This window comes from Crinia signifera, chromosome 3, assembly GCF_055691185.1.
Source record: "Crinia signifera chromosome 3, ASM5569118v1, whole genome shotgun sequence".
NCBI lineage: Eukaryota > Metazoa > Chordata > Amphibia > Anura > Myobatrachidae > Crinia > Crinia signifera.
This window is the reverse complement of record NC_139219.1, coordinates 205,662,148-205,687,805: the sequence shown is the minus strand read 5'-3', so window position 1 is coordinate 205,687,805 and position 25,658 is coordinate 205,662,148. Positions and strand designations below refer to the sequence as shown.

At 41.9% G+C, this 25,658-nt stretch overlaps 1 protein-coding gene across 1 annotated transcript in view; it reads right to left on the bottom strand.

Annotated features, from left to right (window-relative positions):
• Positions 1 to 569: 569 nt before the first annotated feature.
• COL21A1 (collagen type XXI alpha 1 chain) overlaps positions 570 to 25,658 on the bottom strand; it is a 237,019-nt gene continuing 211,930 nt past the window's right edge. Inside the window, exons 23-30 of the mRNA XM_083177317.1 lie at positions 25,264 to 25,299; positions 23,008 to 23,052; positions 20,824 to 20,856; positions 17,852 to 17,998; positions 16,658 to 16,712; positions 13,125 to 13,325; positions 6,416 to 6,493; positions 570 to 4,147 (exon numbers count right to left, since the gene is read on the bottom strand). Of these exons, the coding sequence (XP_083033443.1) occupies positions 3,960 to 4,147; positions 6,416 to 6,493; positions 13,125 to 13,325; positions 16,658 to 16,712; positions 17,852 to 17,998; positions 20,824 to 20,856; positions 23,008 to 23,052; positions 25,264 to 25,299 (783 nt within the window). The 3' untranslated portion in view covers positions 570 to 3,959. The remainder of the gene's footprint in view (positions 4,148 to 6,415; positions 6,494 to 13,124; positions 13,326 to 16,657; positions 16,713 to 17,851; positions 17,999 to 20,823; positions 20,857 to 23,007; positions 23,053 to 25,263; positions 25,300 to 25,658) is intronic.

The window sequence follows — 25,658 nt, the reverse complement described above, 5'->3', positions numbered from 1 at the left end:
CCATGTCATAAGTCGGAAAGCTCAGTGACCATTGTCTATAATAAAGGGCAGCTCTTATCGGGGAACATCTTCCCTTTGCCATACTAATTGCGTATCTTATTACATACGTGAGTAATCGCTACATAAATGTGTACCTCACTTACACATTTATGTAGCGAGGTGAAGCCTATCTGGGTTTCTTTAATATTCAATTGGTTCAGAGGTTTCTGTTGTTTGGTGTACCTCACTTACATATAAACATGCTATAACTTTCGTATCAAGGAATCTTTAGTTGGCGTACCGGTACTCACGATTATTCTCGAAGAGATACATTCATCAAGGTTTCTGATGTGCATGTGAGTTCACATATACCAATGGGATCAATGATCCCTAATTTATGGACAATTCATACTGAGTACAGTAAGTGCTCAACATTGGTCTAAATGCTCATCTTATAATGCCCAGGAAACTATGCATATTGACCCTTTGTTTGCCAACATCTCTGTGAGAGATACACAAAATACCTGCTAGAAATGCCAGCGTCGCTCACATTTGTTATATAGATTCAAATAAAAAAATGTGGGGCAAAAAAAAGATTTTATTTCCTATATAAGGTAAACATTACAGGTCATTATGATGAATAAAAATGTTTGCTTGGCAATTTTCACACCTATTTTGACAAATTCACTTGGCACTCAAAGGTTTAACAATATGTTGCCAGTAGGCAAATGACAGAATTGAGTGATAAGTACAGAGCTAGACATGAGAGAGTTAATGATGCAATACCAAAAAAATAGTGAAAAATATTATATTTATTAATAAAATTACATTTATATTTCTTATTTATCATTAAGAATGAGTCAATGCATGGTAAGGTCTTATACTGTAGTACAGAGATAGACAGCATGAGGTTCCTGGAATTTATCCTCAGATAACACAAGAAATGTACAGCCTCTTAATATGCCATAATCCTGATGTGGCTGCACAGTGATTATATTGCTGTATTCCTTCGCTGACTTTGCTGTCACACCTTAAGTAGTTAGTGGTAACTTGCAGCATATGATAAAAAATGACTTATACAAACAGATATAACTGTGTTTGTGTGCCTCTCCATGGCAATTTATCCCTCGCATCCAGCTATTCTCTTGTATGATTGTACTGTAATTAGAGATAAGAGAAACTGCAGCAAAATTTCACATTTTGCAGTGTTTTAAAGTTCCACCGGTACCTATATCTGGTTTCAGTTGTGCATTACTGTTCTATACAGTGTTATTCTGCATTTAATTGTAAATTTCCATTTCATATAATCAATGAATAGGGTTGTCTGTGATAACTATAGCTCAGTGATTCCCAAATTGGTTGCTTTGGTGGTCTAGGACCAATTCAAATTACTTTTGGTTAATGTAATAGGCAAAACTATCTAATCATAAACTAGGTGGACATACAGAAGCAAATCCTGAACTAAACATAAGGATGACATACAGTACAAACACAATTTACCTCATTTAGGGGTAAATGTTTGAAGCTTGAATCAATGGTATCAATCCCAACAAAAAAACGTTATGTGCAAAATGAAAATGCACCCGCCAATCAGCTCCAATATGTAAATTAACAGAAGCTGATTGGCTAAAGCATTATCACCTTGCACATAACACTCTTTATGGGGATACATTTCACTTCTCCAAGCTTCGTACATTTACCCCTTAGGGGGGTATTCAATCCTCCGCCGCTATTTTCCCGGTGTGTGCCTATTCAATGCTGTCGTTCCCGACACAATTGAACATGCCTCTCGGCAGAACGGACCTGACTTTAACAGTAGTCTGGCCGTTTTGCCAAGAACGGCCATGGATTGTCGTGACCACGCCCGTATCTCGACTACACATGGCCGTTTCTCAAGTCCACACCGCATTTTCATCATTCGGCAGGCGGGACATTGAATCCCTGCCTGATGAATATCAGTCGAGTGGGCTGAGAGCGGGCCAGAGTCATGACGGTCGGGATGTCCCAACAGTCGTGACCCGAGATGGAATAACCCCCTATATAATTGTCTTCAAATTCTCAATAACAAACGTTTGGCCTAGGGGTGTTGTGAAAAGGATTTTGATACTATAGGGCAGTGGTTAGGGAACAGGGGTAAATTACCCCAAATGGGGTAAAAAGGAAATTCCTGGGGGCAATGGAATGTGGCGCTGCCGACACACAGCTGGGAATGCATATGAATCTATATGCATCTATATGCCCGGCTGTGTCTCGGCAGTGCGACCATACATTACCCCCAGGAATTTAATTTCATTGCCTACAGAATCTATATATAGATTCTATATGCATGCCCGGCTGTGTGTGTTACAGTATTGTAGTGTACAAGGACCTGACACAGTGCAGTGCGTCAGGCCCTTTTGTGTAACACACTTTCCTGAGTGATGCCCCGGGCCCCGCCTGTCCACCAGCTTCTTCAGTAGAGTTGACTAGTTTCTGCGCCATCTTGGCAGCACGCAGTCTGTACTCCGCTGCGTCACCAAGTTTCTTTGCCTGGTTAAAGGCTCCTGTCAAGGTATACCCATCTTTAGTCTAGGGGAAAATATTTGCACAGACTGTATATCAACTTGAAATTCTGACACTAATAGTTGCTTGGACGTCACATTATCAATTGCTATACCACACACAGCCATTGATAATGATGATGATGATGATGATGATGATGACCATATATGGCTGTGTGTGCTACAAATTTTGTAGCACACACAGCCATACATGGTCATTATCAATGGCTGCCAGGCTGTGTATGCACTAGCAGGATATATCATCAATTTCTGGGGGTACAGTGTGTATTACAAATATATAATTTCCTTCCTTTCAAATCAAGGCGGTAACATTGGCGTATCTAAATATATTTTGGTGTAAAATGTAAAAAGTTCTCTGGCCCATGCACTAGGGTGCTATGATTCAAAAAGGTTTTGGAACCACTGCTATACATGTAGCTAGTTCTGTGGTAGGGTGCAGTAGGGGAGGTTTGGGAATTAATAATAAGTAAAATAGCAACATTTTGCCCAAATTAGTCCCACAGATACATTCTTTTATTGCAAAGTTGTATTTGTTTTTCGAATTTTATGAATGAATAGCACTGGGTTGATGACAGCCAATTAATAAGCTTTTGCACTGATGTTGGGGTAGAACTAAAAATATATTGCTACTGAAATATTTTACATTTCACATCCAAAAGCAGAACAAGGTGAATATTTTGCTCATTTTGATCTGTAGCAATGCGTTAGCATTACCATTGGAAGTACTGTTAATATAGCCTAAGATAAAAAATAAATATAGTTATTTCGTCTTTGGAATATCTAAATATCTGTCATTTAAAAAGTAAAATGTTATAACAGAGCAATAATATTTTTCTTTCCTAATATACATTCGCTTATTTCAGTACTGTAATCAAAAAGTAATATCAGTTTCCAATATATACTGTATAATAATACATCAAGACCAAAGCAAAACAATTTACATACCTGTTAACAAATAATAATTCTGGTCCTAAAAGATGAGTCATGTCTTTCATGTATGGAACATTATTTAGCATATAAAGCAGACTTTCTAGAAATATACTCTTGTTTTAAATAAGATGCACTAGTTTTTCATATTCTTTTAACATAAAATGTAGATTTTTACCTTTGTTGCACAAAATATATCACAATATTCTAATTACACATTTTATGTAACATTATGTGAAACTATTTCACAGTTTTATATCTGCATACCTTACAGATAGATAAATATACATTATAAGTAGAGCTTACTTCAGATATATGCCACCACGTTCAGATTTATAATCATCAATTTACTTGTTTGTCTTTTCTGAAGACACAAATTAACAATAAAAGAGGTACTTGTGTTCTTATGAAGTTGACCACTAGAATCTTCCTGAGACATGAAAGACGAAAGAAGGTGAACATTATTACTATGCTACTTCCTAAAAACCTCTGTTAATAGTTTGGTCCTTTTCTAAATGGATCTCTGCCGACAATTGCGCTAAAACAAACAGATGGGTCACACATTCCAGGTTGTCCCGGAGACCCCTGTGTTCCTGGAGGTCCTCGTTCTCCATCTCTACCAGGAGGACCAGGTAATCCAGATTGACCTTCTTTGCTCATTCCTGGCGGGCCCATGGGTCCTACAAAAGCAAAATATAACATTAAGTTCAGTAATTAAAAGACACAACTATAGTAGTTTGTGTTCCCTGACTGGTATCTGGGGTAGGAAGTGGCTGAGAGGATGCTTGATGGCTTAAGAAAGTTTCTACACATGGTCTGGAATCTTTTTTTGGAGAACTGGCTAGAGCTAGTAGTACTAGAGCTTAGTGACTTGGGTAGCATATAGCTAGAAAAGAGTCATGGCTTAGAGTGTAAATAGGCTGCTGAGAGGATCTAGATTGGCTGCAAACCGATCTGGGGTTGGAATTGCTGTCACCTGGGCTGGATTGGAATTGCTTGGAAAAGGGCTGGAACTGGAGTTGTTAGTGGATACAGAATAGGAACTTGCATTCATAATACATTTCTCAGAAATTACAGACTGAGAAGCTCAGAGGGACTGGTCACAAAACAGGCTGTGGGCAACGTTGCACTGGCAACCAGCTAGCCCTATATAGCAGCTGCTGGTGTGGATTTTTGCTGGTGACAGATGACCAAAACTGGAGTCACATTGGAGGTACTATGATCACCTGACTCAGACCAACATGGCAGCCCTTAGCATCTGGTGCCAGGGGGAGTTGCTGAATAGGAGATGTCCACCTCAACAACACTTAGACACCGTTGGACAGAGACCACAAGAGCTGTGTTAGCAGTATGACGAAAGCAACACACTGGAAACCCAAGGACAGTGTAGGCAGCTATTGCAGTCTGTGGCTGAAGGTATCTTATGCATTTTGTGACATGGACAATTTTCACAATTAATAATACCTGGTCATATGCATGGCAATTTAGTAAAGACCTCTAATAATTATTTATTCAATTATTTTTATGGAAAACAGGTTTTATCTGCCATTTACTATCAACAGTGACATAAATAGATGGACACAATAATAAAAGTGCTTACTGCAGAATATTACATTGGGATTACATTATGGGGAGTTCTGGTGGATTCACAAGGCTGTGAATTCACAGCCTTGCAATTCCACCACCCTGGCTTGCGAATGGTGGCCTGGTCGTCACCCATTCGCAAGGGTGATTCCCTCACAGGGCCTTTGAATGGATGTTGTACATTAACATCCATTTGCAGCCTAGTGGGATCCACTCACTCGAATGTTGGCGAAGGTGCACGCATATAAAAGTGACTCTGAAGCCACTTACAGGGTTTGTATAAAAAGCAATAAGACCAAATTCATAAAAAAAAATATTTATTGAAGATATCACTGCAAACAATAAAAATTCTTAAAAATAAGACCCTTGTCCATCAACACACTTCTGCTAAAGAGTTGTCCATGACTGGAAGGTAGGGCATTGGAAGGTAGGGAAGTCCTTTTCCGGGACGTCCTTTAAGCACTGTGTCGAAGCCGCTTTGAACTCTGCTACGGTAACATGGCGGTGTCCTTTGAGGGCTGTTTTCTCTCAGGGGAACAGGAAAAAGTCATCCAGGGGCAGATTGGGACTGTATGGGGGCTGGGGAAGCATTGCAATGCCGTTCTGGGCCAGGTAGTCATTGACTACAAAGCTGGTGTGGTTTGCTGCATTGTCATGAAACAGCAGCTTTTGATAGGCTTTCACTCCCGAGCACTTTCTGGGTCATGGCTAACGTCTCCATAGCTGATTTTCCGAGTACCACATAGAATCTGATGGCGTAGGCAGTTCAATAGAACGTTGCATTTTTAAGCTTCAACCAAGCCTATGGACAGGGGTCCACTAAAAACAGATACAGACCGCACGGAAGCTCGTAGGTGACTGACGCTTAGTGCATGTTGAAGCTGACTTCCCCCTCCATCAAATCCGCCTGGAGCATGCGCGCTGCGACATACAGTTGCATCAGAAAAAATAGGTATCATAACTTTTCATACAAATCCTGTACATATGCGTGAATGCTCAAGAGGAAGTGGGCGGGCAGCTGACTTCCCATCAGCTGCCAGCCCCCACATCATCGGGGCATTTGCATGAGAATGCCCAGAGTTCTCATGGGAAAACTTATGAAACGCTGCGTGTTCCCATATGCAAATGGCCCGGGCCACTGCCCCTCACCCCTCCGAGCCCCCCGCCCGCACACTTAAGTGCGTCGCCCAGTGATCACCCTGTCCGCACACAACCAATGCATGCACATGCTCTGAAATGACCCTGCACATGTGCATAAGCCCACCATCGGAGCCATTGGGAATATTCTGGTCCGTGCGAAAGATCGAGGCCCTATGTCTACTGTATGTTATTGAAAATAAATAGTCAACCACATATAAATATACCTGGAATCCCTGGGGGTCCCTGTATTCCATATTCCATTTCTCCTTTTTGTCCTTTTAATCCAGGTTTTCCAGGTGGCCCTATATGGATTCAATAAACAGCAAATTCTGAAAGTCACTATTTGGATTTAGGAATATTTCTCTGTGATTAACAACAATTTCTGGATCAGATTACATTCCAATATACACTGCTCAAAAAATTAAAGGGAACACTTAAACAACACAATGTAACGCCAAGTCAATCACACTTCTGTGACATCAAACTGTCCACTTAGGAAGCAATACTGATTGACAATCAATTTCACATGCTGTTGTGCAAATGGAATAGACAACAGGTGGAAATTATAGGAAAATTAGCAAGACCATCCCAATAAAGGAGTTGTTCTGCAGGTGGTGACCACAGACCACTTCTCAGCTCCTATGCTTTCTGGCTGATGTTTTGGTCACTTTTGAAAGCTGACAGTTTTCACTCTAGTGGTAGCATGAGACGGAGTCTACAATCCACACAAGTGGCTCAGGTAGTGCAGCTCATCCAGGATGGCACATCAATGCGAGCTGTGGCAAGAAGGTTTGCTGTGTCTGTCAGCGTAGTGTCCAGAGCATGGAGGCGTTACCAGGAGACAGGCCAGTACATCAGGAGATGTGGAGAAGGCCATAGGAGGGCAACAACCAAGCAGCAGGACCGCTACCTCTGCCTTTGTGCAAGGAGGAACAGGAGGAGCACTGCCAGAGCCCTGCAAAATGACCTCCAGCAGGCCACAATTGTGCATGTGTCTACTCAAACGGTCAGAAACATGAGGGTGGTATGAGGGCCCGTGGTCCACAAGCAGGGGTTGTGCTCGCAGCCCAATACTGTGCATGTGCCAGAGAACACCAAGATTGGCAAATTCGCCACTGGCTGGAGACGCCAAGGAGAATGTTCTGCTGCCTGCAACATCCTCCAGCATGACCAGTTTGGCAGTGGGTCAGTAATGGTGTGGGGTGGCATTTCTTTGGGGGGCCGCACAGACCTCCATGTGCTCACCAGAGGTAACCTGACTGCCATTAGGTACCGAGATGAGATCCTCAGACCCCTTGTGAAACCACATGCTGGTGCGGTTGGCCCTGGGTTCCTCCTAATGCAAGACAATGCTAGACCTCATGTGGCTGGAGTGTGTCAGCAGTTCCTGCAAGATGAAGGCATTGCTGCTATGGACTGGCACGCCCGTTCCCCAGACCTGAATCCAATTGAGCACATCTGGGACATCATGTCGCTCCATCCACCAACACCACATTGCACCATAGACTGTCCAGGAGTTGGTGGATGCTTTGGTCCAGGTCTGGGAGGAGATCCCTCAGGAGACCATCCGCCACCTCATCAGGAGCATGCCCAGGCATTGTAGGGAGGTCATAAAGGCACGTGGAGGCCATACACACTACTGAGCCTCATTTTGACTTGTTTTAAGGACATTACATCAGAGTTGGATCAGCTTGAAGTATGTTTTTTCACTTTCGTTTTGAGTGTGACTCCAAATCCAGACCTCCATGGGTTAATAAATTTGATTTCCATTGATAATTATTGTGTGATTTTGTTGTCAGCACATTCAACAATGTAAAGAACAAAGTATTTAATAAGAATATTTCATTAATTCAGATCTAGGATGTGTTATGTTAGTGTTCCCTTTATTTTTTTGAGCAGTGTAAATGAAAACTGTTATTACGACCCGAAACAAGAAATTACATATTATGCATTGAAGTAATTTATTTGTATTTTCAAGGCAAACATACTGTATACCTAAGCGATATCAGTGACTGACAGGTGAAATAGCCAATCAAGATATAGTAAAAGAGTGTACCAACAGGTGCACCTTATAGAATATATAGATAGTTTCAGAACAAGGAAATAGTTTCAGCACAAGGAAAGCATTGTGGGCATCCTTTTTAGGAATTTAATCTTTCAGCAAATATAAAACTGAATATATTTTGCAAAGTAATAAGTAAGAATCAAACAATGTTAGTAAGAACTGAGTATGACCATTCCACAAACCATCAGTGTGTTATTACATACTGTATATCGATTTTCCATACTAAATATTTCTTGTAGGAACTCTAAAGGGTGAAAATATCTTGAAAATTTAAATATGGGCGCTAAGCATCGAGAAAAGGAAAAAGTTTCAATAAAAAGAGGCTAATACTCCCCTGCTGATGTCCTCTTTTTGTCTTCCTTTCAATATCTCATCCCGCATTCATATATGAAAAGACAAAAAAGAGGGAGATAGAGGGCAGTTTCCCTTGTGTAATACTGTTTTGACCAGTTTGTCAGATACACAGTTTCATTAGAGAAAATGTATATGAAAGATATGTGGGGGTTATATCCCCCTTCCAAATGCACTCACACGATATAAAATTGAAATATACTTATGTGATCAATCTGGAACTTAAACCGGATGATAATAAGTTGGGGGTAGGTCCCCCTACCCAATTTACTCACTCAGAGTTAGAGTATAATTCGCGTATCAGAATATTCCTTGATCCTTGCGTCCTCTGTTCTGGATTCAATGCATATGAGTTTCCAAAGCAGAGAAAGTAAAATAACACTATGGATACTGTTAGTATCTTCCCCGCACAACTGTATCATTGTATCATAATTTTATTACTAGTCACATCGTTTTTTCCTAATTAAGCTGCTAATGAAATGTTTTTAGAAAATCCCCCTCTTTTTCTGTTATTTTATAATAACTATAATATAAGGACATGACAATGCTGCTAAACATAATTTAATTCTTTACGAAAAAAATCAGATTGATCCGGAACTATGATACAATGATACAGTTGTGCGGGGAAGATACTGAGAGAATCCAAAATGAAACGCAAACAGGAAAGAGAAGATGGAACGCAAGAAGGAGCTAGTACCGGAAGCAGTCATCGAGAAAGGAAGGAGGAGAAAAAAAGCCGGAAGCCAGAGGGAACAGCCGTGATGGCAGGACGTGACACGCACGGACCAAGCAGTAGCCGGATGTGACGGCTAGACGCTGTCCGGGCCGGCCGGAAATGGAGGAGTCTGATGCGGCAGAAGTGCTGAACGAACGCCGCCGGACACACATAGGGAATAACCACAGGAGGTCACGTGGTACAAAGAAGAGCCCGGAAGTGACCTGAAACTATCCGGGGAAACCTGTATAATACATAACATTATTTAGGATGGGATGGGAACTTTATTGACCAAACAGCTCTGCAAATTATGGCGGGAATTTGAAAGGACCCGCCCCAATTAGTACCATTTAGACTGCTATTTAAACCAGTAAGCCACAGAGAGAGGATACACCTTGATAAAGATCCCCTCCAGATCGAAACGCGTCGGTGGACGATCCTCTCTGATACATTTTAACTCTTGGATGCCTACTGTCTACAGGACAGAAACACCAGAAGCTTCAAGTGGTCAGGTAAAACAGGGCCCCACTTATCCTGTCCACTTCTTTAAGAACTAGAAGCTTCAGGTCTCACCGGTCCTTAGTAGTACAAGTGGCTCCAGAGTGAAACTTTTTTTGATGTTTTTGTTTTAAATGACACTGTAATTTAAATAAAGGTATAACTGTTTTTATCATATACAGTATCCATAGTGTCATTTTCCTTTCTCTGCTTTGGAAACTTATATACATTGAATCCAGAACAGAGGACGCAAGGATCAAGGAATATTCTGATACGTGAATTATAATCTAACTCTGAGTGAGTAAATTGGGTAGGGGGACCTACCCCCAACTTATTATCATCCGGTTTAAGTTCCAGATTGATCATTTTTGGTATATTATAAGCCATATGAATTTTATATCGTGTGAGTGCATTTGGAAGGGGGATATAACCCCCACATATCTTTCATATATATTTTCTCTAATGAAACTGTGTATCTGACAAACTGGTCAAAACAGTATTACACAAGGGAAACTGCCCTCTACCTCCCTCTTTTTTGTCTTTTCATATATGAATGCGGGATGAGATATTGAAAGGAAGACAAAAAGAGGACATCAACAGGGGAGTATTAGCCTCTTTTTATTGAAAGTTTTTTCCTTTTATCGATGCTTAGCGCCCATATTTCAATTTTCAAGATATTTTCACCCTTTAGAGTCTTTTAAAAGGTCCAGGTGGGCCTTGTCACTTGAATAAGAAATACAGGCAGCTTTTTTTGAGCAGATTGGTATGACCCCACTCCCTTTCTTGTAGGAACTCTGTCCATCTGGGACTGTTACATTTAGATTATCTGCTTTGCTGCCCAAGAGGATGTTACACAGAAGCAAATCTTATTAACATGTGATTGTCATATCCCAAATTTAATAAATAGTAATGGCAAATGTAGCACTTTTTGAATGTCAAAACTATTGTGAAAACAAATTTCCCAATCATACAAAAACTATGATTTTAATTTCCACCCACTGTTGTTATGTTTATTTTTGTTTTAAAAACAGACTTACAGATGGAGCCCCTCTCATTAACTCAGCGCTCGCCAGAACCTCCCCGCTGGGGAGCGCTGAGTGAGAGGGACTCCATCAGACTGGGACGCGCATGCGTGTCACACACATGCTTCCCAGTCACTCGGCGGCTGGGCGGCGTGACCCTGCCCATCTCCGCTTCAGGGAGACAAGTAGGGTTACAGGGGGTTCGGGGAGCGGTGGAGACCGGAAATGGTAATAGGGGAGGCAGCGGACGGAGCTACATTGGAACAGGGTGCGCGAGGTGCTCCCCCTTTTGACGGCCGGTGGCATGCCCCTGCAAGGAAGAGGGGCGCTACATCTGTATTTAACAGATAATGTGCATTATCTTTTAAAAAGACCAATAAAACATCTGGGTACTTGTGTATTATCAGACCATAAGGCAGACCATAAGGCATGCGATGGTATGCGATGCAATGCGATGTTCCGCGATGTTCCCCGATGTCATACAATGTTAAAATTGTATGGCATTGTATATGCCATACAATGCGATGCGATTATAAATTGTATAAGCACCCTAATGGGAGCTTACAATGTTAAATGGACCCCCACGCCACCCCCACTATGAACATGAACCCGAAGCGTGGCGAGCGCAGCGAACCCGCGAGGGGCGGCGGTACGCGTCCTCTGACCTTTTCATACCCCCACTATCCACGTCGGCGTGGAGTTGATTTCATATAGTATGGCAAGCGCAGCGAGCCACCGAGCCCGAAGGGTGGCGAGCGCAGTGAGCCCCGCGAGGGGCCGCGGAATACGTGTAAAGTAATATGCGTCCCCTTGCGGGGCTCGCTGTGCTCACCACGCTTCGGGCTCGGTGGCTTGCTGCGCTCGCCACACTATATAAAATCAACTCCACGCCGACGTGGATAGTGGGGGTATGAAAAAGTCAGAGGACGCGTCGAGCCACCCCTCACGGGCTCGCTGTGCTCGTCACGCTTCGGATTCACGTTCATACTGAGGGTGGCGTGGGGGTGCATTTAACATTGTAAGCACCCATTAGGGTGCTTATACAATTTAAAATCGTATAGGGGGCTTAAATTGCATCACTGTGCATCGGGTGTATGGCATGCGATGGCATGCGATGAAAAATCGTGCGACTTAATATCGGGGGCGCCGTGATAATACACAAGTACCAACATCTGTCCTCGGTATAATGTGCATTTTGAAATGATTTCCAGTGGCAAAAGAAGGATCTATAGAGGAGATTTCCAAATGCTCTCCACAATCTCCCACTCTGTGGGGCATTGGAGCAAGTGTGGGAGTCTGGGAAGCCATAAAAGAACAAAATTGTAATGACACATTTATGTAAACATTGATTGTAAAAGGCCTTATGGTGTGTACAAACTTGTACAATCTGCATGAGATCCAGATGAGATTTTGACTATATAGTCAAAATCTCATCTGGATCTCATGGAGAAAGTCTTGGCTGCATAGACTATATCGTGCAGATCTGCACTATATGTATGCAGATAGTCTAAATTGTATACATAGTCTAAATCGCATCTGGATCTCATGCAGATTGTACAAGTGTGTACACAGCATTACTGTGACAAGTCAGTTGCCACATCCATTTAGGGAAAGTTGTAAAGTATCTGTGTAAATATGTGGTATTCTTCAAGATTTATAATCCAAACTGTGGGTTTTATTTAATATTTCAGCCCTGCTTATGTTGATCCAACTAAGACAACACCAGTTTAGAATTAAAATACTTTAATGCTGGAGCAAATCAAATGATGTGAAAACACTATTTCATCAAGTCCAGGATGGTAATGTTACCCCAACTCCTATAGCTGTATTATGCTATGAGCCTTCACCTCTATAAATTTGCCTTTGCACTTCAGCAAACTGGGGTAAAGAGGTATGAGTTTATTGAAATTAAATAATTTAACTAGCACAGTCTATGAAATTAAATGTAGAAGCCAACTGGCTGCTATGGGCAACTTCACCTTTTTCTACCTTGAAGATTGTATGCATCTCATCCTTAGGGCCAGATGCATCAAGCTTCAAAAAGTGATAAAATGGAGAGTGTGAAACAGCCAGCCAATCAGCTCCTACCTGTCATTTTTCAAAGCCAGTCTGTAACACATGAAAGTCAGCAGCTTATTGGATGGTTGGTAATCACTCTCCATTTTATAACTTTTTGAAGCTTGATACATCTGGCCCTTAATGTATTAATATAGAAAATAAAATTCCTATAGTAAATTACCCATTTTAGTATTATACAGTATATATCTCTTATTTTGCTATACCTTTAGGTCCTGGAATGCCTTGATGACCAGGATGTCCTACAGTTCCTGGAAAGCCATTTCTTCCCGGTGAGCCAGGATGCCCTCTTGGACCTTCAGGGCCAACCGGTCCAGGAAATCCTGGAACTCCAGGAGGTCCTTGTTGAGTTTTACATTGATCATGATTCTTCACTCTTTCAGAATGAAGTAGAGATGGCAACTGGGCTGACATTGGTTAAAAAATGAAAGGAAAATAAAATTAGAATACAGGGACAGTATTAAGAATAAAAAGGATATTATTTTCTTGACCTGTAGATTACTGTTTTAACTTTCTGGGTTTTGCTTTATATTATATGATTTCTATTAAATTGGACACAAAGAATGATGGTCTGCATTTTTTTTGTTGCCTGGTTCTGATCATATTATATCAGTTAATTCTTCACCAAACAGGATATTGTGAGATGTAAATTGAGGGGATTTGGGCACAGAAATGCTAAGTGGGGTGGGGCACAGAGCGCCTGGACTTATTTGGTGATCTAGGCCTGCCAATGCAGTGTAACTACACATGATCATGTCCTTCTACAAGGCGGTTTCCTGGATCTTCTTCAGAGATACTGTAAACATTTTTTAGAACATGGTGCAGCCATGCGCCCACAATTCCTTTCTTATACTGGGGCCTATTCAATCTCTTGGTGGCACTTTGTATGCATGTACAATTTTCATTTTAACCCCTTCATTGGTAATCCCGAGAATTTTCCGGGCTGTGCCTCAGTGCCTAGTCTGGCAAGCCTGGAAAATTCTCGGGATTGCCACTGTTTAGAGCCGGCTTCCTCTCCTATGCCGCGCCTCCTCCTCCCCCTCCCCTCTGGCTTTTCTATTGATGTCTCCGGCACCGGCTCCTGACACGCTGCATCGCCGGGTGCAGGGCTGTGACGCCGGCGCGCAGGGCCGGGAAGCGGCTGGCATAATGTTCAGCAGTGCTGCCCAGCCCAGGGGGACACAGTGGTGGGGTTTAAGTAGCGCTCCCCCTAAAAAACTCTGCCAGTGAGGAGCACTACCTTAAAAAAAACACCACTGAAGGGGTTAATGTAACTAATTTCGATTTTTTTTTTTTTTTTTTGCTACAGGGATTCTGCATTTGCATTTGCTTTTCCTATAAATACTTTTTAGGGTTTTAGGGTTAGATTGGATTCACTATATATTTGATTTTAGTTCTGAGCATTATACAGGGAAACAGGTTGTATATTTTTTTAAATGGCTTCCTGAGTTAGGTTCATGACATTTAATCCAATACCTCTTTTTACTATTATGTTCAGTGGCCTAACTATAGTGTGGCAGCCCCAGCTGTGCCTTGGGGGAGGCAGCGGTCTCGGGGCACACTGAAAAATGTCTGCTGTCCTGTATGGTTACACAGTTTTCTGTCACTAATTAGTAGTGTGCGGCGGTGGCTGTGTACTGTAGCTGCGTACCGTAGGTGACAGCCTAACACCCTCCCCAATGTCCTCGCCTCCTCTGCGCCTGGGGGCAGCTGGTGTCATTACCTGCACACACTTCTAGCCGCTGGTATCAGTCCTTGGTGATGGAAGGCTACAGTATGTCAGTGGACGTTACACATCACTCCTGGGGAGCTACAGCTCTACACATGGCGGCGCACAGTGGCCCAGGTAACCAGTCTGCACCATTGTCATGTTTTACTAAAGAAGGTGGGGGGGCACCATCATTTTTTTGGCCAGGGGGAGCAAAATTTATAGTTATGCCACTGATTATGTTACTTCTAACACAATCAGTGGTCAATTTATGTAGTGCACACACAGCTTCAATAATTATTGTCATGGATTTACCAAGGTGCTGGTAACATTCCTTATAGTTACTGGTCCTTATTATCATGATAGAATTACACAGCTACTACAGATTTGTCAGCTGGGGTATAGATCATTGGATAGAAAGTGACTAGGTTGAAACCAATAGGTCAACGTGCATGAAGGTCGACATGACCTTCCCCATGTTCACCTAACCCCACGTCGACCTTCAGTCATGTCGACCTTCATGCATGTCGACCTAGTTGTTGTATGCCAAGTGACCGTATCCCATCAGCTAAGCATCCATCCATTCCATCATATTCCAAGGGTGCTCTAAGATTCGGTGACGTGGAGGCCACTAGTGTATACTGGGCTCATTGTCATCTTTATTGAACCAGCTGCAGATTACATGTACTTGGTGGGAGTTGTTATAGTTTAGTACAGTGCTAGAGTCTACTAGCAGTGCCATAAAAATAGAATGTTGCTAGCAAGAGAGAGAGGAGGGGGCACCGACAGATTCTGCACATAGAATTCCTCCTGTTTTGAAATAACCCTGGAGGAGGCCTTCTATTACCTTACATGTCAAGCTTGGGAGCATTCATAGATGCTCTTCTACATGCCATCTTAATAACACATAGTTATTAGTGTTTTTACAGTCACTTTCCTGTCAGCTTCAACCTGTGTGGAGATTAATTTCTGACCTCTTATTATCCTGGCATATTGGCACACAGAACTGCCATTCAATGTTTTGCGCACAAAGCTAGGAGATCAGCAGTTTTCCAGATTCTCAAACCACCCTCTCACACACAAACAAACATTCCATGGTAAAAGTTACTTAACCCATTCAGACCGCAAAGGCCGGGTCACGCCCGGGATGAGGCCCCTGGTCCATCCCAGGAGCAACCTGACTGAAAGGGGTGTTCTACCTCATTTTAAGGTTTGTTCTGAACAATAGAATATCTTGACAATGTTATGTATGTATACTTTTATGCATTAAACTCATGCCATAATATTGACTTATTAGATATAAGCATTAGTGAAGATCTTTACCTCATACAGAAGCTGAGTTTATATAGAAATTGAAAATATGTGTATTTTATTAGCAGCACATTGGAATATAAATATATATTTTAATTGAACAAATAATGCTGCATCATTCACATGTAAACACAGGAGCACTTTGCAGTGAAACAGAGGCGTAACTCTGGGAGGCAATGGAGTCATCTGCCTCCGGGCTCCTGCTGCCGCTGAGCACCTCTCCTCCCCTGACAGTTTGAATCAATATCACTTCTGTTGCTGACTCCACCCCATTTTTGCAAGTGTTACACCCTGTATTAGAACCCCTGACCTGTCTTACTGAAGACAGACACCTTACTGATTGAGCAATTTGGGGGGCACCAATATTAATCTTGCCTCCGGTGAACTAGGAAGGAGTTATGCCACTGCAGTGGAATATGAAGCGGGACCCATTCTGCACATGTCTTGATATTCCAAAAAGTCACAAAGGCTATAAACTAAATAGTAAGAATCACTTTTTGTTAAATCTTCTAATTTACGTTTACACACTAAGCAACTCTCAAAAATAGCCTTAACATACAATCATCTAATCATTATACAATAAGCCTTGGGAGTAAAGGATGGGACAAATCAGTTAAGGTAGCATATAATATATGTGTACAAATTCATACACTGACAGTAATAAGAAAAAAAAAACATAAGTCTCTGAAACAAAATATTTGTTCTATTGTTATCAAATACCTTTTAAAATGTCCATGCAGATTTCTCTTATAAATTGTTCAGACTGCTCCTTACCCTTTATAAAAATAAAGAACTGTGTGAATATATTGCAAAATCAATGTACTGTGAAATAGTTGCTTAGTCCAAGGAGTACATCCAGTGATTAGTACATACTGTAGGAACCTGATTCTGCGTTTCAAACAATTGCACGTAGCAGCAGCATCTTGTGGAAAGTTTATGTACATTTCAGAAATTTCGGCACATGCTCAGTTTGGATAATTGCTCAACTATAGGTATGTGACTTTTCGCATCACGTGCAGATTGGAAGTGACTGAGAAAGGCAGAAAAATATTAAAATCCCATATTATTTACACCAATTTGGCATCCTTATCTATTGTAGTCAGGGCAGTGGTGTCATTATAGGGAGCAGGGGATGCGGGATGCACCTGGGTTTCACTCGTCGAGGGGACACACCAAAATTCCAGCTCTTAATCAGTGAAGAACTGTGTTCTGCACTGTAACATTAGCTATGTTTCCTTCTTTGCTGCCAGGTGTATGCAGCGCAGAAAGGATGTTGCAGTATAGCGGGGAACAGGCGGTCATGCCCCCCTGCTATGCAATTGAAGTGAATGGGAGCTGGCATTCACATGGACCCGCCTCCAATTGACTTGGGAACTGGCAGCAATGCGGCTGGATGCAGCATGCAGTGTTACCTTCCATACTTCCCAACTGTCCCGATTTTCACTGGACAACCCATTTTTTGGGGACATTCCTGACTGGGGCAGGAACTGTCCCACGGCTGGAAGGGGGGCAGGCAGTTGAAGACCCCCCCCCCCCCCTCTGCTCAGCAGGTACTGTACTTTCCAGGAATGGCCCTCCCAAGTAAAGAGCATACTTGTTTCTACAGGTCATACTAATGGCCTGCATTTACAGTATACTGTATACAGTATTTTATAGGTATGAAACCTGCTGGATCCATAAGCATAATCCACCTCTCATGCAGCCTAACCCTAGGTCTCCCCACAGCCTAACTCTAACCCTCCCGCTAGTGCCTAACCCTAACACCAGTACTTACAACCAAGAACCACCGGGATTCTGACCACCAGGCTCACACTGTCAGTCTTCTGACTGTAGGGATCCCAACAACCAGGATTGTGACTGCATCCCATTATACCATTTGTATACTATAGCCCACAAATATGATTGGAGACATACAGGCCTTCCTTCGTTTCCAGGCAGTCCAGGAAGTCCTCTGTCTCCACTGACACCCCTGGCTCCTGGTGCACCCGTTAATCCTATAGGGCCAGGCTCTCCTCTTTGGCCATTAAATCCATGGTGTCCTTGTTCTCCTACTTCTCCTTTCTTAAAAGAATAAAATTACAAATTAAGCAAAGAAAGTTTAAAATTAGTCTACAATTTAAAAGTAACATTAAAAAAACTGTGATTTTGAATTTAAAGTAAACTCTAGCTCTTATTTCTAACCTATCTATCTGTAAGCTGCAGATTTCTTTTGAAAATGTAGTATGTAATTTGAATCTAGTAGCCAGATGTCGTAGGTCCTTTCCCGGTTCGTATTTGCTACAATATTGACCAGTAGTTGTTTTTTATAGCTTTTTACAAAAATGTTGCATCTTTTTATCTTTTCTCCTGTAACAGTAGAAGCAGGCATTTTGCACATGGAACTATTAGCTCTTGCAAATTCTAATTACTTGTAGCTACTTATCATATGAAATTAATCTGCATAGTCTCCTTGTGCATCTCAATCGCATTACGTTGAGACAGAGTCTCAGGGAACCTGGAGTGCCGAAAGTTGCTGCTTGGTGCAACTGCAGCAATAATTTAATACCCCTTTCAGACATACAGTCAGGGCTGGCAACAGAAATCTTGGGGCCCCATACACTGATATCTCTGTGGGGCCCCTACCCCCTCCACTAGAGGGGAGGGTTAGGTCCTAGTTGGGAGGGTTAGGCTGCTAGAGGAGGCGGGGGGGGGGGGAATTGGGGGTTAGGGTGTGTGAAGGGAGGATAAGGGGGGCAGGGGGAGGGATTCCCTCCATTGGGATGCTGGTGTCAGTATTCTGACTGCTGGCATCCCAACACCATTAATCAGATGTATCCCATACACACATATATATATATATATATATATATATATATATATATATATATATACATACATATATACCCACACACACACATTTACACATTATATATATATACATATATATATATATATATATATATATATATATATATACACACACACATTACATGTGACCCAGACATACTGTGAAATGGTGAGGGAAGGGTTCTATGACCCAGGGGTACTCACTTTTGCTACAGTCAGGATGTCTCTTATCTGTAGGGACCAGGGGCAGATACAGAGGGGGTTGATTGGCTCCCCTAGGCTGCCCTCAGCCTTTGTCAGACACTTTATAAGTGCTGAGGCCACCTTGAGATGTGCATGATTGCCCATCACTGCCAGGAGAAGGTTGAGAAGGGGACGTCACGTCCCTCGTATCCACTGACAGCTGCCCCTTCCTCCCACAGGGCTGCGTGTATTGCTGTGCAGTCAGTGGCCCTAATGGCTGGAAAGGCACTAGGCAGCAGGGCAGGAGGCAGCCACAGCAGAATGCGGAGCAGAGGATCGTGGTGCCGCACATGCGCAGTAAGGTCCATGCGCAGTGCAGCCAGAAGACAGCCGACAGCCTCCCAGCGCTGAGCGGCTGCAGCATGGCACTGTATGCGCCAGACAGGAACAGGATGGACAAGGGACACTGACTGTGACACTCAGCAGCACAGCGGCAGGAGAGACCCGGCAGCGGCACGCACAAACAGGCAGTACACAGACATGGGCTGCAGACGGCTGCGATGGTAACACAGACGGGCCCTGGCCAGGCCCAGGGGCCCTTCAGATCACCGAGACCCGTCACACATGTCCCCCTTGGCCCCCCTGTCGCCGGCCCTGCATACAGTACTGCCCCGGATTTCAAACCCGGTACAATCCCGGGTTTTTAAAAATCAGGTGCGCAGGACCTGGGATTTTAGTCGACTAAAATCCTGGGTAATCATTCAGACTTTCGCTGGTCCTGGGATTATGAGCGTACATGTGAAAAATCCTGGAATTTTTGCGTATGTCTGAAAGGGGTATTAGAGGACACATCTGTTTTACAAAGATATGTTAATCTGCTATGGGAGAATTACATTGTTATTAGGTGAATGTGGATTGTACCAATATTTTCATGGTAACTCATGGAGGTCTATTAATATTATAACTATATATACCTTGAATATATTTTTTGTAATAAAAATTATTTTTGCAAGTACCAACCTTGTTTGAGTGAGTGTGCAGGTTACTCATGCGGGGGGAGATGCTCTAAAGCAAAAATGAGGGTTTTTACCGCATTTTCACATGCTCTAATGCAGGCATATCACCAGCTTTTGGCAACCAATCAGCTTCTACCATTTCGAACAATGTGCTACATACATGATCGAAGCAATCGACTGCTTTGGGTAATTCTTCACATTCTCTCTAAAAAGATTAATACATATCTCCCTTGTGTATAATTAATGTTTACTTTTTTAAAATTTTTAAGGATTAAATCAAATTTTGACAGTTTTTTGGTTCATTTTATGTGACGTGTTATAATGAACAAAAACACTAATTTTATTTTCTAAGAAAATAATGTAAAATTTCTGTGGGTGCTACATGAAAAAAACATATTGATGTAAAATGTGTCTAAGCCAAATGTCAAAAAATGGGCTCAGCAGAGAATAGAAAAAGGCCTAAGCCGCGAAGGGGGTAAAAAATTGTCGGTACTTGTGTAGTTTCACGTCTGAGTCCCCTTGCGGGGCTTGCTTCGCTCGCCCACGCTGCGGGCTCGATGGCTCGCTACGCTCGCCACGCTATTTAAAATCAACTCCATGCCAACGTGGATAGTGGGGGTATGAACTATCCACGTTGGCATGGAGTTAAGTTACTTTATTTTAGATAGTTTGGCGAGCGTACCCAACCCGGAAGTAGCTGGCGCCGTGAAACTACACAAGAACCAAATTGTCTAAGTGAGGAATACTAAAAAATGTTAAACATTAAAATGGGGGATGCAAGCTTCTATGGTTTTGGAGAAATGTAGACATGTTAAAATTAGGCATTAACACTGATTATGTTATCGCTAGATTGATACCTACCTCTCCTTTAGAACTGTCAGCTCCTCGTTCTCCCTTTAAAAACAAATGGTGAACAAAAAAATGATTACATATTTAACTTAATCAGCATTTTCAGATGATGTGTCACTCAGATGAAAACACAGCATGTTAAAATAAATTATTATTATTATTATTATTATTATATAGCTAATTTAACACTAAAATAGTTATTTTGCATCAGTTACACTGTAATTAAGCTTTGACATACTGTACTGGCTGCTATAAAAGCTTATGTGATGTACGGCTAGGGTAAATGCGTGGAGCTGGAGTCTGGGTGGCCACAGAGTCACTAACAGCTGGGCTCCTGCCACAAAGGGGGGCACTTCTCCTCCACCATTCAATTAACTGTTTAAATCAGTGAATTGATAGCTGGACTATGGCACATGTGCCGGTTACTCCTCTTGTCCCTGCACATACGATCTAAAGAAATTTTAGCAAATGTGGCACCAGGTATTAGAACCTATTGCACTAGAAGTCATCACCTTACTGATGGAGCTAATTACTCCTCCATAAGAAGCCTGAGAATTCTAACTATTTTAATTTTTAGCTGTAAGTAGCTTCATATAGTTAAAATCTGCAGGCTTAGTATGCAGGAGCAAATAGCTCTATCAGTAAGGTGTCAGCCTCTAGTGTGGCTGGTCCTGTGGCAGGTTCATTAGAGTCTGACCCCCAAAAATTTTAGACTCTACAGCGCTGTCAGCAGAGAGGATGGGACCCAGACAGAGGAGGCTTTACACAGGGCTCCTTCTCTCTTAGAACACCCCTGAACAGGAGATTGGAAGCTTCACAGCTTCTGATCTTTACACATGATATTCAGCTGGGCCTGCTGCCCAGGATCACCCTAGTGTGCTCAGCCTAGTATCTGTCTATGTGGCTTTTAGAGTGATTTGAGCAAAATGCCCAGATCACTTTATTTATATAGAGGCACATGTCCTTTTGGTCTTCCTAATTATAGGCCAGTTGAGTGATCTGGCAGTGCCTGTGGCCTGCCTATTGTCTATAGAGGTTTTGACTCTGCAAAATGCCCATAGCCACTTTATGCCAGATGATTTTGGGCACTTTTAAGTGACCCGGGTCTAGTACCCATGGACACTTTCACATAAAGGATGCTCTTTAATAAACAGTACCGGGTCTAGTACCCACATAATTGTCTCACAGGCCAAAGGCCTGACTTTTGGCTGCAGGCCTAGAGCCCGCCCTTTGCGCCTCAGTCATAAGGCCTATCTGTCCTCACAGGTCTTATGACCAATCCCTAGGGAGGAAGGGGGTAGGACACAGGACTTCAGCTGTTGGCCTGTCCTGTTAGCGGACATCCTGTCCCAGTGCTAGGAGCAGACATACTGTTCCAGAACTGGGACAATTTTCCACTCAAGCAACAGGGGACAGATTGATTGCAACCACATAGTGTTATAGGGCTGATTACCCCAATTACCAACCATCCCCCTACCTTCTCTGCTGGATCCGCAACTGGTATAAAGTTGTTTTAGCTTAAACTACGTGTACATCAACATCTACAATGTGTACCAACCTCATTCAGAACTGTCTGCATTGTTGTATTTGTAGTGGATCTATTTTAAACAAACCTAAAACATGTTTTGTCTCATGTCTCCTGAAGGTCTTTCTTGGAAAATAAACAAATTACTACAGCTCTGCAATGGTAAAAAGGAACCGGCGCTCAAATGAAGGGTTCATTTGAGCCCCGGTGGAGGGAACGCCCTGTTGGTATTTTCATACTTACCATTGCAGAACTTCATTTAGTGTGTCGCCAATTTTGGGTTTAAACCTTCCAGAGGCTGCTCCATCACTGTGCATTGTTTGAGAAAGATGTATTCCATTCTACAGTCAATTACTACAACTATTTGGTAATTCCTTTCTTGATATTTTTGTGACTGTAAAAGTGACCATGAAAAATGTAATGGAAAGGTAATTCAAAAAGAATGAAATCGATATAAAAATATTGTAAAAAAAAATAAACTTTATCTACCCCAAAAATGATTTTCATGGATAAAATTTAATCTAATATAACCACAGCATAATGAGAATTGTAAGATGGTAAACTACCTAAGATCTTGAAGATTATTAAAATTATTTTAACGTAAGCATCTCTGTATTAAAAGTGCATATAGCTAAGAATATGGCAATATATTTAAGGCATATATTACATACCTTTGTACCTGCAATACCAGGAGAACCATTTGTCCCTTTATGGCCCTTTAAAAAATAATCCAAAGAAAATTATTCAAACAATGGTGGTATAAGTGCTACGCCCTAAAATGTCCACATATACTAGGATGCAAAGTTCAAAAACTAGGATTCCAACACTTCCCTTGCATTAACCTTATAATATATAGGAGCCCATCACCGATCATAGAGCCCCCTAAAGTTCCCAGTGTACCACAAAAGGTGGTTCCCCAACCACTTGCACATATATTCTGGCCCCAATATGAATGCAGTGCTGCACAATGAATTTTCTTTGTGTCTCCTAGGATTACTGTTTCCTAAGATGATAATACATGAATGCATATGATAGTACATACAGAGGAAACACATGGAAAATGTATCTAATTTTTTTTTTATCTTTGCAGTACCTATTATCTGTTTTTTTGTTTTCAATCATATAGGTTTATTAAGATATCCACAAAGATACATATATAACGTGAATACAATCCTGAGAACATCAAAATAGACAATGTATTTAATTAATTGGAGAGCGTGGTGTTTAACGGTAGCTATGTGTGAGTAAGGTAGGTAGAGAAGGGCTAGTAGTAGGTAAAGAGATATAGAGGCTTATAGACATTCCTGTGGTATCCTCCCAACCGAGATAGTAGCTGCGGGCTCAGATTGAGGTTAGATACGATCTGTTTTTAATGTAATAAAGTATAACTTAATAAAGGAAAGCAACCTGTGCCCCAGGTCTTCAGCATAGTACCCACTCACTGACACCACCCCTTAAAATACGCAATACAGCATGTCAGTGGTCCAAAATAAGTGCTGTCCCTTGAGTTGGATATGTGTGTCAACACCTCCCAACTGTCCCAATTTTCAAGGGACAGTACAGAGCGCCGGGCAGGCACAACAGTGACGAAACTGTGGGTGTAGATTAAAAACATAGCAATCACACAAAGTCACACCCCTTTCAGAGGCCACATCCCCTTTTTAAGAGCACCACATGAATGAGTCCCAACTTCATTATCTGCAATGTTATGAGGTATGGTGTGTCCTCTTTAAACTGTGATGTCCGTGTTACTAGAATCAGCATTCCTCACAAGAATATAAGAGAATTCTTACTGCTATATTATCTTCAATGCCTGTAAATACTGTACATCATTTAGCGGATTGTTAAGCTACCTTACCAAATATTATAAACTTCAATATAAAATACTGTCATTCATTTTATTCTACGCTGCCAGTTTAGCTGACAGACTATAGCAGCATATTGCCAGCCTATTTCCTTCAAGGTCTTCTTGATTATGATGCATCTTTTGCCTTTGCTGGATCATCCATAAAGCAATCTTGCCTGCTGCCAAGAGCACCAGAATATACTAAACTATATTGTTGTTGTTGATGGTGAATAAATATTGGTGCTATGGGGGCCCTTTCTAGTGTGTTTTTCTAGAGACTAATAGAGTATTAAAATGGCACTGCCATGGCTCGAAGACTCTGGCACTGTGGCACAGTGCCAGAGTCTTCTATATTCTGTGTCAGTTTCATATTTCTAAAGGTAGCATCAGAATTCCTGGTAAGTGATGTCTGCGCCTGGTATTTTGGGCAGAAGCACCGTCAAATTTGAACTACATAACTCATAAGAAATATTAACAAGGTGGCTTGTATTGGTGGACCTAGAGGTTCCTGCTTTATTCTTCTGAGCAGCTATGCTTCATTAGAGGAGAAAAGATGGGGGGGGGGTGTAATTCTGGAGCATCAATAAGCAAAGCACCAGGCATCCTAGTGTCTTCCCCCTCCCTCACATGCCCCTACTATCACAATACAGCTGCAATATGGGGGGCAACTGTGTGAAATGTAAGGATTTGAAGGATGAGCAGTGAGCTGTGGTCCCAGTTATAGATTGTCTAGTTTATGAAAATAAATTACAGGTAAACATACTTTAATGTACCTACTATGATTCCAGCTAAAAATACCATGACTGGCCCAACTCATTAAGCTTCATTGCTAAAGTGAAAGGTAAAGCTATAAAAAATAATAGCTGTAAAACCTGTGATATCCTAAACCTCCCATTGTCATATTCTGCTTCCTTGTGGTGTTTTTCACTGGATTAAGGGATCTTCTCCCATTTATAAATGGCCACATGGAGTCTCAATGCTTGTTATGCAGCAAATATATAAGAAGATCAGCAAAAGTATTTTATCTGTACTACCAATGTAAAAATATTATTATTATTATTTTTAACAACAAAGATAGTACCTGACTCCCTCGTTCGCCTTGATTTCCCTTATCACCCTGTAAAAAAAGAAACGTCATTCATAAACACATAACAGCACTGTATGTTTTTATTAGTTACAAAGCCAGGCCCCTTGATGACATGATATCAGTATGGCTTCCAACAAGGCCATACCTTCTTTCCACAGAGCCATGCCTCTTTTCGAAAAAAGGTCTCTTGCTCTCTTGTTGGCCGCACAGACCCTGGTGCCAGTGGCGTAACTAGATATATGTGGGCCCCATAGCAAAAGTTTGTAAGGGCCCCTATTTATCACCTAATGCTGAAAAATATATACAGAAAATGTAACCTTGGCAGGCAAAGTGGGGCCCCTCTCAGCTCTGGGCCCCATAGCAGCTGCACCCCCTGCACCAATGGTAGT